The sequence below is a fragment of the Gastrolobium bilobum genome, unplaced genomic scaffold (genome assembly GCF_033153095.1).
Source record: "Gastrolobium bilobum isolate Gb01-03AN ecotype WA unplaced genomic scaffold, APGP_CSIRO_Gbil_v1 utg5492, whole genome shotgun sequence".
NCBI lineage: Eukaryota > Viridiplantae > Streptophyta > Magnoliopsida > Fabales > Fabaceae > Gastrolobium > Gastrolobium bilobum.
In genome coordinates this window covers 136067-152396 of record NW_026897747.1, presented here as the reverse complement: position 1 = coordinate 152396, position 16330 = coordinate 136067, and the positions used below count along the sequence as shown (strand labels likewise).

The 16330-nt window shown below is 32.5% G+C and overlaps 1 protein-coding gene and 1 pseudogene across 2 annotated transcripts; one reads left to right on the top strand and one right to left on the bottom strand.

Annotated features, from left to right (window-relative positions):
- Positions 1-241: 241 nt before the first annotated feature.
- LOC133309798 (protein disulfide-isomerase 5-2) lies at positions 242-5263 on the bottom strand. Of its 2 annotated transcripts, none has more exons than XM_061510625.1 (5): positions 4971-5263; positions 4409-4512; positions 3886-4256; positions 2046-2350; positions 242-755 (listed from the first exon to the last, which is right to left on the bottom strand). In XM_061510625.1, exons 1-5 carry the CDS (start codon positions 5160-5162, stop codon positions 438-440), a joined length of 1290 nt encoding a protein of 429 aa, XP_061366609.1. In that variant the 5' UTR covers positions 5163-5263; the 3' UTR covers positions 242-437. The 2 variants fall into 2 exon arrangements, with proteins under 2 accessions (XP_061366609.1, XP_061366611.1); XM_061510627.1 differs by having other exon boundaries at positions 2046-2347.
- A 4141-nt stretch (positions 5264-9404) lies between these two features.
- Positions 9405-12869, top strand: LOC133309811 (probable amidase At4g34880; annotated as a pseudogene).
- Positions 12870-16330: the final 3461 nt, after the last annotated feature.

Sequence of the window (16330 nt, the reverse complement as noted above, 5' to 3'; positions counted from 1 at the left end):
TTCTGCAATTACTACAAATAAGTTATCTGCATTTACTCCTAAAACGACGTCGTTTTAAAATTAAAAGATTAAAAAAATAATTATAAAGACTATAATAACCCTAAAATAAATTAAAATTACAAAAATATTATGATTTCTGTCCCAAAACGACGTCGTATTGAGCTTACTACAGATAACTTATCTGCAATAACTTCAGAAGGAAGTATACAAATAATAATAAAGTTAACAATCTTATCACTGTAATCTTTGAAATAACAAATAAGCCTTTTAATGTAAAGAAATAACTAAAGAAAACGTGTCAATTAGAAGGCAAGAGTTTGGACAGTACTCAAAATTATGGAAATACACAAAATCTAAATATTTACACATACCAATAGGTATGGTAATTCTAAAGCTAACTATTTTCTCACATTTTGATGATCATTATATGCGTTAATTCAGTCTTCCTTGTCTCCTGCTTTATACTCTTTGCTTTCAACTTCCGAAACAGAGCTGGTTGCATGATCAACTTGATCTTGATTTGGTACTCTATGGTAATCATCACCTCCTTTACTGAAGGTCTGAATAAGCATCAACACTGCGACCACAAAAACACCGATGTACACCATTCTAATGTCAAAAGATCTATTGATAAATCGCATCAGTGAAGGCCCACTAAATGATTTCTTTATGGTTCTTCCTTCCTTGTATCCTTCCAGAAATTTAGTGATTAGTGTTGCCTGATCCTCCCCTTCAATGCTTTCTAAACCATCAACCTGAAAATTATATAAAAAAAAAGGGTATTGGCTTCCCACATTGTGGAAATTTAAGTACAAATGTAAAACAACAATCAGCAGATTTAATTTAATATGTCTTGATATAAACCATCCATGTTATCATGATAGTCACAGCACTTGGAAGTCAACTAATCAAGTGAATTAGTTAAAGGGTAAAATGATGTATCTGAAAGTTCGAAATGAAACTGACATTGACAATATACCATGAACAAATGCATTTTAATCCTTTACAACCGATAAGCACGGTGTATAGGTTATAAGGAAAACATAGAATATGGAAAAATTTCTGACACGACTGCGTCACTGTTAGGAAGTGACAAGGACATAACAATGAAGACTTGTAGTTGAGATTTGATAAAAGCTCCAAATGACAATTAAATTGACAACATACGATTCCTTGAGATATAGACAAAAGCCTTGAGAGGAAGAAAGATAAGATGAGGAGCAGAGGTTCAATTTGTTAGAACAAATTTTCTAATAATCACTTGTCCAAATAGGTTATGACCATTATGTGCATATAACAAAGATTGATGCACTTCCCACACGGCTGGATATGTCTATACTAGGAAATCTTATGAACAAACCCCAAGTTTGGTGGTCTTGAAATTTTATTTTATTTTTAAAAATGACAAAAACGTGGAAAATCCCATCTACACCATCTACCTTCAAAAAGAAGATCCTATAGTTACATGGATTCGAGGTCAAATATCACAAAGCAATCCTCGAACTGACGATCAAAGGAGATGCAGATTAAAAGTAGTAAACATTATGGAGGCATTTGGTATGCTCACAGATCCTCACCCATAACCAATGTCTGGAATCCTGGGGTTATGGGAATGTGTGATATCTGGAAATCCAAAATTTCATTCTTCAGGATACCAGCTATATAAATAAACAAAGTTTAATAGCTACACCAATCATCAAGATCTTAAACTCCAGGTATTTAATACCAGGGTATCTAAATCCTCACTTCCACACTAGAATGCTGGTGTACCCTATGCATATATAATCATAGATGCCTACTCATGTGAAATGAATGCCAGAATATGACATTTTTCTTCTTCTGCAACAGTCATCTCGAAAATACACAAGTATATACATATAGATCCAAATTGAAAAGAATAAGACATGCAATGGAGGAGTATCAGAATAAGGAAAAAAAGAAATTAAACCTGAAGCCAGACATGTAAAAAAAGACAGAGAGCAATAAGAGAACTACAATTAGGATAAACTAAAATAACTTTTTTCAAGAAAAAATCATTGACTTACTGTAAGGTAATCATCACTTTTATTCCAAACGACCATTTTTGGTAGTTTAGTCCCAATATCAAAATTTTCAGCAAATTCTTCCAGCTGTTTAACTCCAACATAACCAAATATTAAGTCCCGATTTGCAGATGCAGCAGCTTTCAATAACTTAATCAGTTCCCGTGATCTTTCTTCGTCTTCATCCTCAACAATTGTCAAAACTATTTTCCTACCATCAGCTTTCATCAACTTAAGTGTGTCATGGGATACAGGCACAGCTAAAGGAATCAGGTTTTGTTTTACAAAATCTTCCAAAAATTCCTCTGCTTCATGGGGTAAAAATAAAAAAAAAAACTCATCAAAAAATTTCTGTAATGATATATCAAAGTTAAAACATGTAAAGAGTATATGAACAAAAGTGAATATATTCCAACATAACACAATGTGAGAAGAAAAAAGAAAATATATTACAGTATAATTCAAGAAGTATTGATAAGCTCACAACACCATAGTAACTTCTAGTGAAGCAAGAAAAGCATTCTAGATTAATAATTGGCATTCAAGCTGAGATTTTATTTAGAAGTAAACAAACCATCACTGAACTATTTGAGTTCTCAAACCTACTACCCTGAAACAAGAAAGGCATTTCAGATGAACCTATTATATGTTAAGCTTAGCCTTAAATTTCAGCTTCAGTCAAGTTCCATATGTAATATTGTCATACCCTGTTTGATTTATAAGATAGTTGGGTCTAGGCCAAAGAAACCTCCTAAAAAAAACCAAGAGTAGAAGTATATAGGGAAGCCATAAAAGTCACCCCCTCCCATATAAGTTGCAAAGATAAACATATTCCACTACCATTCTAGTCTAAGGAAGTACTCCAAAATATCCAGACAAAACCAAAATTAGTAAAAAGAGTACTCCAAAGCTTCCAAGCTATCTTAAAATGCAATAAAAGATGACATCAAGACTGCTAATTTCTGCATTCCACAAAAAAAAAAAAAAAAAAAAAAAAAAAGCCTAACCTTAACTTTCAGAAAGAACCAGTGAGACTGACGGCTAAACTCTCACTCATAAGATTCCAAATCAAGTATTTAAAAATTGGTTAGAAATGATTGTACATAGTAGATTGGCTACTAATGATTATAAACACTAGATTGACACTTATATTTCGTTCAATAGAGACACTTCCCCACATCTAAATAAGGTTTGACAAATAAAAGAGTGAAGTCAGCACAGTCGCAATATATATTGTTAAGAGTCTTCGAGATATAAAAATCATTCTTAGGACGCTACCTATTAGATTTAGCTATTAGTAGAGTTGGTTTCTGACAAACTGTTGCCTCTTTGACTAAGTGGTCAAGAGTTTGATCTATGTCATCCCCATTATTCATAATGAAGTCAGATTTCAGCATTAGGTTAAATGAGTCTTTCCATTGTCTATGCTTTGAGCCCAACAATCTTATGTGAGGGGGTGTATTAGAGACATAAAAATCATTCTTGGCTCTCTACCTAATAGCTTAAGCTTTTGGGAGAGTTGATCTTTGACATATATCAACATGTCTCGGTCCATCAAGCATGTTTGCCAGAATAAGCTTCATAAAACAGCACGCACCACCTAATAAGCCCCTACTTAAAGAAAATACTATACTAAGCAAATCAACTAAACTTTCTTCTTTTGTAATAAAAAAAATACAAAACAAAATCAACCACCATTTCACTATCAAAGTAGCATATGCCAGCACACATTCCTGGGTATGTCAAAATCAACAAAAAGGCATTTCAAGTAAGTGAGATGGACAAACTGGTAAGTAAAATATATAGCTGTTAAGTGTAGTCAATTATCTATGTACGAACTAACCTTCAAAGGGGCCATAGAATGTGTTCCGCTCATTGTATACTGGATTGAGGGAAACCAGTGCAGGAATCTTATCAAAGTCATACAATACCATGAGATCCTCTGAAAAATCCTTTGCCACAGAAAACCATGCATTTTTCTTATATTTTATGGCTAACTTTTCTATCACTGAATTGTTCAACCCAAAACCTATATATATTGGAAAAAAAGTGCTAGCTTCTTCAACAAACGTATTCACAGCAGAATCTGAATCAAGAATGGCAACATCAGAAGCAGCAAATTTCTTTAGATAACGAACAAGTAAATCTGCTTTCCTTGGTCCGCGGTATTCTGAGGGGACGCCATGATTAAACAGCATAATTGTTGGATACGCACTACACCACAGAATAGAAGTTTTGAATAAGTTCGTTTCCAGTAATAAAAGCATTTTTATCCTTAATTTCTAAACCCCAAAATGCAACACTTACATCTTAGTAAGAAATAAAGATGATTTTAACAAGTAATATACAAGGCCACAGAAACATACTCAACATCATATTTTTTTGCAAGGCTGGTATGCTTGTCTGCATCCACTTTTGCTATGATAATGGGTTCCTTCAAGGCTGCAAGTACAGGCGCGGCTGCATCTAACTGCAAGCAGAAAATCACAGCTTTTATCCTGACACAAAATGAAACATAAATGCTACTCGGGAATCTCCTATCAAGTAATATTAAACATGAATAGCAATGTAGAATTACAACTTACAAGTCTATTTCTATCTCAGTAACCCTTGACAAAGTTCAAATTTAATAGGAATAAGCAGTGATAACCATGGATCCAACTCCCAAAGTGCATCAATAACACCCCACAAAAATAAAATAAAATAAATCAATCTTATGAGATGCATTAAATATAGTATATCAAAAATAAGATCATGTTGAAACAACCAGCACCAAATCATGTATACCCAATAAAAATACATGAAACCCACATTTTGGAACCAAATAAAAAAAATTACTTTTTCTAAGAGGGCTTCAGATCAAAATCAAAACTTTGAAAACATCCATGAGAGGAATGAATGAGAAGAGAAGAAAGATAAGGTAGGTACCTCGGGAGAGAGACGCTTGCAGTGGCCACACCATGGAGCGTAAAAGTCAACCAAGATGTGATCGAAGGAGGATATGGCGGAATCGAAGTTGGATTCGTCGAGCACTAACACCTTCCCATCCACAGAGAATGGCTCAGCACGACAAAAGTGGATCAACAACATAACACCAAAAACCATCAAAAGCCTCATCATCGTATTGTTCTGTGTTGGATCCCGACACCAAACTAAAATCCTAAGTTTTCTTCTATGCTTATACTTCAGACTTTCCTACCTCTTTCGTTACTCGGTTAACCTCACTTTGTTACTGTCTTCTTCTTTTTCTTTTAATAATTTCTTTTTTTTTTACAAGTTTACATTGCTCATGGATTGGATTATTAAACATAGTCTACATTCCACCAAATATTGTGAGGGATCATGTTATATTAAGATGTATTGCATTAGCATTTTAAAAAGATTTGAAAGGGGGAGATATTATAACAATCAAATAATAATGTTATTATCAAATAATTTTAGATAACGGTTATATTTATTTTTATTATGATTCTTTATATTTAATATTTTATATTTATTTTTATTATGATTCTTTATATTTAATATTTTATATTTATTTTCACCTTTGTATGATTATGATTTTTCATATTTAATGTTTTCACATTAAATATGAAAAATTATAATCAAACAAAGATGGAAATAAATATAACCGTTGGATCAACATAATCGATCTACCAGTGAAATTCATTGGTAGTAACATTCAGTGGCGAATTTAGAAAATTAACGAAGGGTGGACACTCAATAAGTTCAAGTACATATAGATCTAGATCTTGTCTGGAATGCAACTTGCAAGCAGTTGTCGGTTGGCTGGGTCTGGTTTAAATTTAGATCTGGATGGAATGCGACTCAACTGGACCGATCATGCAGGAAGAAGCAAATGTTCCAACTTCCAATAACGGGTATTTGAGGCTTGAGAGGAGATGAATCAGTGTGTAGATGCAAATGATGGGTCTGGAATAGAGCTCTCTGCTGTTAGATTTGGATAATGAAGGTGGAGGAGAAAAAAAAACTCACTGGAAAATAAAATAGAAGAAGGGAAATTAGAGGGGTATGATATCGTGACAACCAACTAAGGTTACTACCAATCAATTTCACCGTTAGATCGACCGCTAGATCGATTATGTTGATCCAACGATTATATTTATTTCCATCTTTGTATGATTATGATCCATATATTTAATGTAAAAGCATTAAATATGCGAAATCATAACCACACAAAGGTGAAAATAAATATAAAGTATTAAATATGAGAAATCATAACCATGCAAAGATAGAAATAAATATAACCGTTGGATCAATATAAACGATCTAACGGTGAAATTGATTGATAGTAACATTGGTAGTAACCTTAATTGGTTGTTGTAATATCCTACCCCGAAATTAAATTGTAAAAACTAGAATTTTAAAAGAAGGGTATTTTTGTATTTTCAGATCATATTTCAAGGGTGGGCACTTGCCCCCTTCTCATGTACTTGGATCCGTCTCTGGTAATATTGGTAGTAATACTAATTGATTGTTACAATATTCTACCCCAATTTTTAAAGATTATTTAGAATTGGAGGGACTTTAAAGAATTTTCTAAAAGATCTTTTTTTACAATTAAGACTTCATAAAATTAGGTTTTAAATGATTTTAATATAATTTATAAGATTTGAAAGGACAATATGAATTTATAAGATTTTAAAAAAATATATGAATTTTTATCAAACATTCAAATTTACAAGAGTCAATAAAAAAACAAAGAAATACAATGATATTAGTAAAAAAAAAGTAAAACATAATATAATTTTCTCAATCAGTAAAATATAATATATTTATTTAAAAACATTCAAAATTACTAAGCAACAACTCCACATGTCTAAAGTTATACTAGTCCTCCATGCATTAACATTTTCTTATTCTTGCTCTTGAGTTTGACTAATGAGTTAAAAATTATTTTCTTCATTTGGTATCAGAGGCCAGAGCTATGCATATATGATTATAAAACTCAATTTTTTTATTTATTAAAATAATTCTAAATTTGCATATAAAACCTAAAATTCATGATAAAATTTCGTTCGAATTTTTTTGCAATTGATCTTGAAAACTTTGGGATTTTTGTTCTACGTGATGAGAGTTTTCTTACCATATATCATATTCACGTTCTCATTGAGTATTCTAAGAAAATTTTGAATTTGGATTTTATTACATCAAAGTTTAGAAAAATTTCCAAATTATTTTCAACCGATACGTTGAGAACTTAAATTGCTTTGGGGCTATTGAAAAATAAGTCTTTAGTTATCTATTGACACAAAAATTATTTGAAATCGTTTTCTATAGCGAAGGAATTTGGTTCATCAATGTATTATTACGAAATATAGAAAAAGTTTACATCTTTCTTTAAATTGATATTGTTTAATTTATGTAAAATAAAATTTGGTTTGAGGGTTTTTGTTCCCTCTATTGTTTTCCCATTGTTTTTAATATAAAAATTAAATATTTTTGTGCCAAGAAAAATCACGATCCATATCTTGAAAAATTATTTTTTAAACTTACAAAAGCTCTAAAAATACAATCTACGATTTTTTGAGATGGATTATAATAAAATTTTGTTGTTTGTTTTTTCTGGGTTTTTTTGTGATTAAAATCGCTAAAAAAATTCGTTGTTTTTGATCTTTGACGAAGCTCCTATGGTGGAACCTGATTTTGAGCAGGTCAACCCACCAAAGGAAGAAGAAGACACTACAATAGAAAAATCTCAACAATCTTTGGAGTTAGGGTGAGATTGTAAGAGAGGCATCTTATTTATATTTCTCGCTAAAAAGTCTCACAAAATTCACACCAATAGAAAATTCATTAAAATCGTTAGATTTTTGACTACCACAAATTGTTTTCCCGTTATTTAAAATTCTGATTGAATACCAACGGGTTCGGACGGACTCTAAAATAATTCTTTAAAATTCTAATCGAATACTACGTTACTTTTTTCAATCTTTTAAAATTCAAATTGAATACTAAGGGGGCGTTTGGTTGAAGAGAAATTTTTATGAATCATAGAAAAATGTGATTATTATGGAAATTGTTGGAAAGTGAGTTTGGTAGAAAAATGTAAAAATAGTTGTTTGGTTGGAAAAAAATTTACCGGGGAAATTAGGTAACTTTTGTAAAGTCTATGTTTGGCTTTTGGTTAAATATAGATGGGAAAAAAAGTATTTTTACCAAAATAACCTTGCTTTTCAAAAAATAACAATCAGGCATCCTACCCTTGCTCAAGGGGGTTTCTCTTTGACTTTTTTCCGATTCTATTTTCTGGTCATTATAGTCAGTGGCGGACCCAGGAAAAAAAATTTATGTCCGCACAATCAGTGGCGGGCTGCCCCAGAATTTTTTTTTTTATGTAAAAGTTTAAATCAACGCTTGAACCCGCTCATAATCTAGTTGCTTCCATAACAAGCTGCAGACAATAGTTTGACCAATTATTTTCCCCCTAAATCTTATCAATCCTTCAAAACAAATATGAGAATATACTCCAGTACATCCATACATCATCATTCTATTTTGGGATATGTTATTTTACCTAACATTTTTCTGCCTACTTTTGCCTACCACTCTCCAATACCGTTAGATCAAAATCTCAAGAAGAGAGAAAAAGATAAATGTTAGTTAAGATTCTGATCTAACGGTGTTGGAGGGTGGTAGGTAGAGGTAGGCAAAAAAATGGTAAGTAGAATAACCTATCCCTTCTATTTTATAGTGGTGAATAAAAAAGTTAACACTACCTATACAGAAGTAAAACAAAATCACAGTGAAGGTCTCGTCTCTAGATATTAACTTATTTGAGAATGTCAGACCTACAATCAATCATCTCTTTTTATAAAAATAAAAAAGGAAACAAAGGATGAAGAGAACGTGGAAATGAGTACGTGACAAGGGAGGAAGAATAAGTTTTCTTTCTAATCAATGTGCGTTGTTGCGTTGTTTTAATCATCTTCGTACGTTGTTACGTTGCTAACTAATATAAGAATAAATATCCTTTTTGGTCCCTAAAAAAAATTTGGTCCTCACTTTAGTCCATTATAAAAAAAAAATTAGTCACCTGATCCCTATGGACCCACTTTGGTCTTTCTGTGGGACTAGTGTAGGTCTTTTTTGAATTTGTGATGGACCACGATTTTAATTAAATTGATCTACTTTAAATTTTTTAAGGACCTCGAGACTAATTTTTTTTTGTAAAGGACTAAATTGAGAATCATGTTTTTTGTTAGGGACTTAAAAAATTATTTACTCCTAATATATATATTGAATCAAGAGACAAATAACAATCTACAAAAAAAAAAAAAAAAAATTAAAATCAAAAAATTTATGACCGCACTCGCGGGCATTTGCCCGCAAGTGGGTCCGCCAATGATTATAGTCACATTCTCTTGTTTGAGATCAACTTCCTCGGCTATGGGGTTCTCAATAGAGGAGGCAACCGTGCATGATCTCCAACTTGCTTTCCTAAGAAACCAATTAACTTCTAGGCAACTAGTTGAGTTCTACCTCAAACAAATACAAACCCAAAACCAAGTTCTTAAAGGGGTGTTGGAGGTGAACCCAAATGCACTAGCACAAGCAGACACAGCTGACCAAGAGAGAAAGGCTAAGGCACCAGGGTCTCTTTCAGGCTTGCATGGAATACCCATTTTGCTTAAGGATATCATTGCAACAAAGGATAAGCTGAACACCACTGCAGGTTCTTATATACTGCTTGGCTCTGTGGTGCCAAGAGATGCAAGTGTAGTTACCAAATTAAGGAAAGCTGGGGCTACATATTAGGAAAGGCCACACTCAGCGAGGGTACACTCGTCTTTTGTTTAGAATCCAGTCTGAGCATTTAGGCGGCTTTTTATCAATATCACCCTCAAATAGGATAACTTTCGCCGGCTAAATGGAGAGAAAACATATGCAACTTGATTATGCAGGAAACTGATTTAAGTGGGTAAGTGTGAGAAAACCTTCACCAAACATGGTTAGCTTAGATGCTCATTTCTCATTTCCCTATCAATCTCAACCAAATCCTTTAACCAAACGCCTCCTAATGGATTTTTTTTTCTAAAAATAATCCATTAAAATCTTTTGAAATATCAATCCAATACACCCCTGATTATTTTTTATTATATTTTAATTGTTAATTTCTGTTAATTTAATAGTTACAATTTATTGGATCATATTTACTAATTAATTATTTTTTAATAAATTATAACCGTTAAATTGTCAAAAATTAATAGTTAAAATTTAATAATAAAAGATAATAAGAGAAAAGTATAATAAGTATAATATCTCCCTATTTTGATTTAGCTAATTTGTTTTACCTAAATTTAATTCAGTCATGACGGTGACTGAAATGGACGGACTCAATATTAATTGTTATAAAATTTTAAAAATAAGAAATTAAAACTAAGACATGTTATGAAAAGATATTAATTTAAGTTAAGAATTGTTATAATTTACGATTAAGTTTTAAGATAATTATGAGATTTAAAATATTATATGGCATAAGCCAAATTAGAACGAACGAATATGTGAGGTGAGCAATTTTCAAGAAAAAAACTCTCAAGATAGGCTTTGTCATGATTCTAATTTATTTCCTTTTTAAGAATTCGAGACCGCTGTGAGGTGAGTAACGGACCAACCCAATCTGCATCGGTCCATTCCTTAACGACTTGATAATAAACGTCTCAAACCGTGTTGGCTATTGTCTTGAACGCGTCACAGAAAATGTCAAAATGGGCTCTATTTGACTTAGCACATAGGTTTATGGGTTAACCTGCCAGTTCGTTTTTTGTTTTTCTCCTTTTTTAAAAATAAAAATTTATTTAAAGTTTTGGACTATATTTGAACATTTTGGCTAAAAATGTTTTTATTATTGAAAAAGAGAACTTAAAAAAAGTTAAAATATTTCTAAAAAAAGAACAATAATAAGTTTTTAATTGGTTAATTAATGAACTAATCAAAGAGTTAGCTAATTGAAACATGTTTAACCAGCAAGTTAAATACACTGAGTTCGTAAACCCACATTGAAAGAAGTTTGCAAAAATACTTAATCAAGTGAGGGATTGTGCTCGGAAAGATTATGTCTCCCAACATAGTTGATGAATAATTTGTTATTAATAAGAGAAATTATTATATAATTTTTATAATTGTCACTAACATAACATAATATCAATGACAAAATCAATTTGTAGTCACTAATATTTTTTTTTTGTAATATTAGTTATCAATTACTTATCATCACTAATAATCAGTGTTTTAAAACCCCGCCTACCCCAGGGTCGATCCCGTCGGGTCACTGACCCTCTCTCTCTGAGGGTTCGGATTAGTAGTTAGATCATACTTACACGTTGATCCCTTTAACCTTCCGATTGAACTCGTGACTTCCGGGTAAGAGGGGACAAAAGGGTCATTACATTTTTTTTAAAAAAAAATTATACACAAAATAACGTCGTTTGATGTGTAAAAAAACAAAATAAAATGTTAGAGAATAGTATAAACTATTAAAAAGTCCTAACCCACCAGCTTAAGTTTTTGGGTGAATTGGTTCTTTACACAAAACAAAAACTCGCTGCTGCCTAGATTTAGTCCCTGATCCGGTGATCTCCTCAATCTTGGTGGCTCTTCTCTCCCCACTATTAATTTGTAGTGTCGCCGTCTCTCCTCTGCTATTTTTTATTGGGTAAAAATTTTTCTTTCATATACTGTTGTAGTGCATGAGAAGGACAAGAAGAGTCTGAATTTAAATTTGATGACATAACTTTTCATTAACTCCATTGGAATATGTGTTTTATACTTTGATTAAGTTGTGAATATTGACTTGTAGATGTAATTGGTTGAATTATATTAAGTATATTTTGAATCTTTAATGATTGGTGGTTTGATTTTTTTGAATTTTTCATATAGGATATATATTTATATTTTTTTAGTGTATAGAACCGGGTCAGCGAAGTGATCCCGTGACCCCCTAATCGAACCCGTGACCCCTGATCTCAGCTGAGTCGATGGTCGGGCCGGGTTTTTAAACACTACTAATAATTGATATTTAATATTTCTGACAAATTATTACATAAAAAAAATATTTAAGTCATTAATGAGGCATAAATAGCAGTGATTGATGTGAATTAAGAGACGGATGCAACCTAAGCACTATATATCTTCGTAATATATACATAAATTAATGAGGCATAAATAGCAGTCATTAATTCCACTAGTAATTTTAAAAATATTAATTTATTGCTGCATGCCTAAGCACTATCTATCTCCTTAATATATACATAAATTAGTGAGGCATAAATAGCATTCATTAAATCCACCAGTAATTTTAAAAATATTAATTTATTTCTGCATGCCTAAGCACTATCTATCTGCTTAATATATACATAGTCTGTCTCCAAAAACAAAAATTATACGTAGTCTTTGCAATAATGTTAAATTATTTAATGGTTGTATTGTAAATTAAAATTCACAAAACCCTATTCAATTGTGTTAATTTTACTAGTCTTTTGGGTTGTATCTGAGGATAGATCACACTTGATCAGCTTTTCTTCTTGAATTTTATTTTCAACTTTCTTCAATGTGAGAACAATCGGATGCATGCGTGAGTTGCCGAACATGTGACCGAAGTCAGCCGATGAGGATAACGGCAATTGCGACGGCGAGGGAGCCGGCGGCGATAAAAGGACGACGACAGCCGAAGCGGAAGGTGCAACGGTTGCTGTGGTAGCCAACGATGGGCTGGACAAGCATGCCGGAAATAGGGCCGCAGAGCCAGATAAAAGCGTCCCATTGATGAGGGATACCGAGGAGCTGGACGTAAGGGGTGAGAAGGGATAGCTGTAAAGCCCACCCGAATTGCACTCCGGCGGCGATGGACGCCACGCCACCACTAGAGTCGGCAAAACGGACTCGGCTCGACGGGCCAACCCGTCCAACCCGCTAAACGGGGCGGGCTGAGTTTTTCAACTCATCTCAAAAGCGGGACGGGACGGGGCGGGCTCATTTTTTTGCGGGTTGATGGCGGGCATAAGCGGACCAAGACGGGTCAGTGTAAAATAGGTTCGGGCTGGTGGGCCAACCCGCCAAACGGGACGAGGCGGGCTAAGTTTTTGAGCCCATTTTCAAAAGCAAGGCGAGGCGGGCTGACTTATTTTTTGGCGGGTTGATGGCGGGGTGAGGCGGGCCGCCCACTTTGCCACCTCTAGCCACCACCATGGTCTTTCGCAAAGGACATTATTATATCATTAATTAATTTTATCATGCACAATAATGAAATCACATTTCACATAAAATGTATTAAATTTAAAATTATAACTAAATTAATGAAATCACATAATAATTTAAAAAAAAAAATTATTGTGAATAATAATAATTTTATTATTGATTTTTTACTTCCTAGTTAACATAATAAAATGCTCTAGTGGAAATTAATATTTTTGGATGACATAAAAGAAACGAAAGCTTTAAATCATTAATGATATAACAATTTGTCATTGGTAATGGAAACTAATAGACAACTTTTGTTGTTATGATTATAATATTAATGACAAAGTTAATTTTTTGTTGTAATACTTTTTTATATCTTTTAAATTTTACATAATTAGTTACAATCTAGTGAGAAATTGAAATTATTCATTATTCATTTGTATTAAATGATAAAATATTTGTGACATACATACTTTGATAAAATAATATTAATCATTAATAACTTATAGTTACAATTCATTACTTGGTCACTATTAAAATAATATTTAGTCAGAAATAATTTATAAAGAGTAATGAAATTTATATTAATCACTAAATAACATACACCAGTTGTTTTGGAGTAACGGGCTCCACCAATCATAACTGATAGCTCTGCATCTGAATCCACTTAATTTGCTAGAGTTTGTGCATATATCCTCAAGAGGAAATTTAAATGCTAGAATAAAGAACTAAATTCTCCAGTGACTTCCATTAAATTGGGTTGACCACACTGGGGTTCAGTGGGAGCATGGAAGTGGAAGAAGCACAGTCATCAGCAGAATCCTTAAACAATCATAACTTCATGAGCTACTTGTTTCACTACATTAAAAATAATTAATTAACCGTATAAAAAGGAGTCCCCATCATATAATTAGTTTGTTTTAGCTATCTTCCAGTTCAGTTAATTTTTTTCTCATTTAAAAATAATTATCATTCCTAAATCAAGCATACGAAGTAAAAAATATCATTTTATTTAACTATATTACCCTATCATTTTAATAATATTTTTTTATTTTACTTAATAAATATATCAAAAGACAAAAGAAAAATTAGTAAAAATTATAAAAAAATTATTTTTTTAAATGAAAAATAAGTTAAAACAAACTAAAACTGACATTTATTTTAAAAGGAAAAGAACGCACCCTTGTTCCCTAAAAGACATATGATTAAGTAAAAATAATTGCAATGAAAATGAGGTATTCTCGAAACTATTGAGATAAACAAGCTGGAAAAAAATGTATAGAATAATTTTCTCTCATCTAAATAAGTAATAGTATATTTATGTTGAATTTAATAAATTAAATTACGATTGATGCTCTTATTTGCTCGTTGTAAGATTAGTTCACTTGAATGAATTTTGTCCAAGAGACACTTGTATAAATTTTGTTTCGGCCAACCCAACTGGACAAATCCAACCTTGAAGGTCCAAGCCATCTCAGCCCTAAACAGCTTGCAATAATAGTGTTACCACAGTTCCTGCATGTCAGATCGACATCCGAACGTTAGACACCAAAGTGTTTAACGTTGGAAGACTCCTCCATCACTTTTGCCTCTATAGGCACCCAATATATCGCATTGGGGTCATCTCCCTCACTTTTTCCCTGCACTGTGGCTGGTGTCAGCATCGCAGCAGTTGCAAAATGCCATGCTTCAGCAAGGACAAGCAGCTATTGGGTCTTTCCCATGATAATTGACTCCCCCATCACTCTGATGTTTTAAAGATAAATCATGGTTCATGGGAGGGAAAACATGCATATTCTATAGGCTACCACTACCACCAATCACCCCAAAAGCTATGCCAACAACATTGTTTAAATTCACACCAACTCTTAATTACTTTAGTTTTGTTTCTTTTTCATGATTCAGTATTCTTTCACATATCAAGCTTCAATCAAGTAGGAATCTTTTGACAAGCCTGGAATGAAACAAGCAACTTGAATTAATCATGGATTGGAATTTGCTACATGTTTGAAGTGACTGAGTGAGTGCTGGGAAGAAGGGGAGGAATACAAGATCAGTGATTTAATTTGCCACCAAATTTTATACACAAATATATATTTTTTCAAAAAGAAAATTCTTGTCTATTTTAAACAAAAGATATTTTTCATTTAAAACAATCATGGAGATATAAGTCTCTCCAAAGTTCAGACTGGTGACGACGTTGATGCCATTTTTATGTCAAAGAGATGGATGGGTCAGGGTCATGAATTGTTTCATAAAGTGCCTAATATCAAATTCTATGGTCAAGAAAAATGTTTTTGTTGGATTGCATTATTATGTATATAGTACATTGCTTCTAATCTTCTATCACATGGTTTGGTTTAGCCGTTTAGGGATAATGGGAAATGAGCAGGAACAAATTCCTCCTCAGCGCCTCCATTGATAGCATTAGCATATATAGGATAAAAATGACTTATTGTGCTTTGTGACTCAGATATACCGGGTTTGGCTATTTGATTCACCCGTTTGTTACTAGAACTTAGAAAAAATCAATAAGAGAAAACACCCCAAGATGGACAAGTGATTGATGAATGGATACCCAAGGCATGTATGTACCTTGTTACTTGCGTTTTGCAACTATCTATCGTATCCATCCAGTCACGTGCTTTGAAGAATAAGGTAAAGTGGAATTGGGTGGTACAGAGAATGGTAGTTAAAATCTCGATTTAAATTTGTAATTTTATGATTTTATGACTTTTTTTAATCAAAAATCTCATTAAAATTCTAAACGTTTTTATGTTTTTACAATTATTTTTACGTTAGGATTTTACGTTTTATGATTTTTTATCATCTTTTCAATTTTAGGTAAAATTTCAATTTTAACTACCGTGGTGTAGAGGCATAGCATCAGAGCATGGATTCTACATAGCACTAGAAAATAAAACCATGTTGGAACTTTTCATCTAATGCTATGGCCAAAGGTTTATGCGCCCAAGATTAGTAGTGGGGTCGTTGTAGTGTAGGTGATTGTAGACAGGCTCTTTCACTATATGGGATCCTTGACCTTTAAATGTATCAATTTGATATCTGATTGGGATATATTATTATTTAGG

What these genes read in the sequence shown, in the direction of transcription:
- LOC133309798 (XM_061510625.1), bottom strand. Translation starts at nt 5,162, where the DNA reads ATGATGAGGCTTTTGATGGTTTTTGGTGTTATGTTGTTGATCCACTTT. An exon ending in GCAAAAAAATATGATGTTGA is followed by an intron (nt 4,257 to 4,408) that starts GTATGTTTCTGT and finishes TCTGTGGTGTAG; the next exon opens with TGCGTATCCAACAATTATGC. An exon ending in ATTCTATGGCCCCTTTGAAG is followed by an intron (nt 2,351 to 3,885) that starts GTTAGTTCGTAC and finishes TACCCCATGAAG; the next exon opens with CAGAGGAATTTTTGGAAGAT.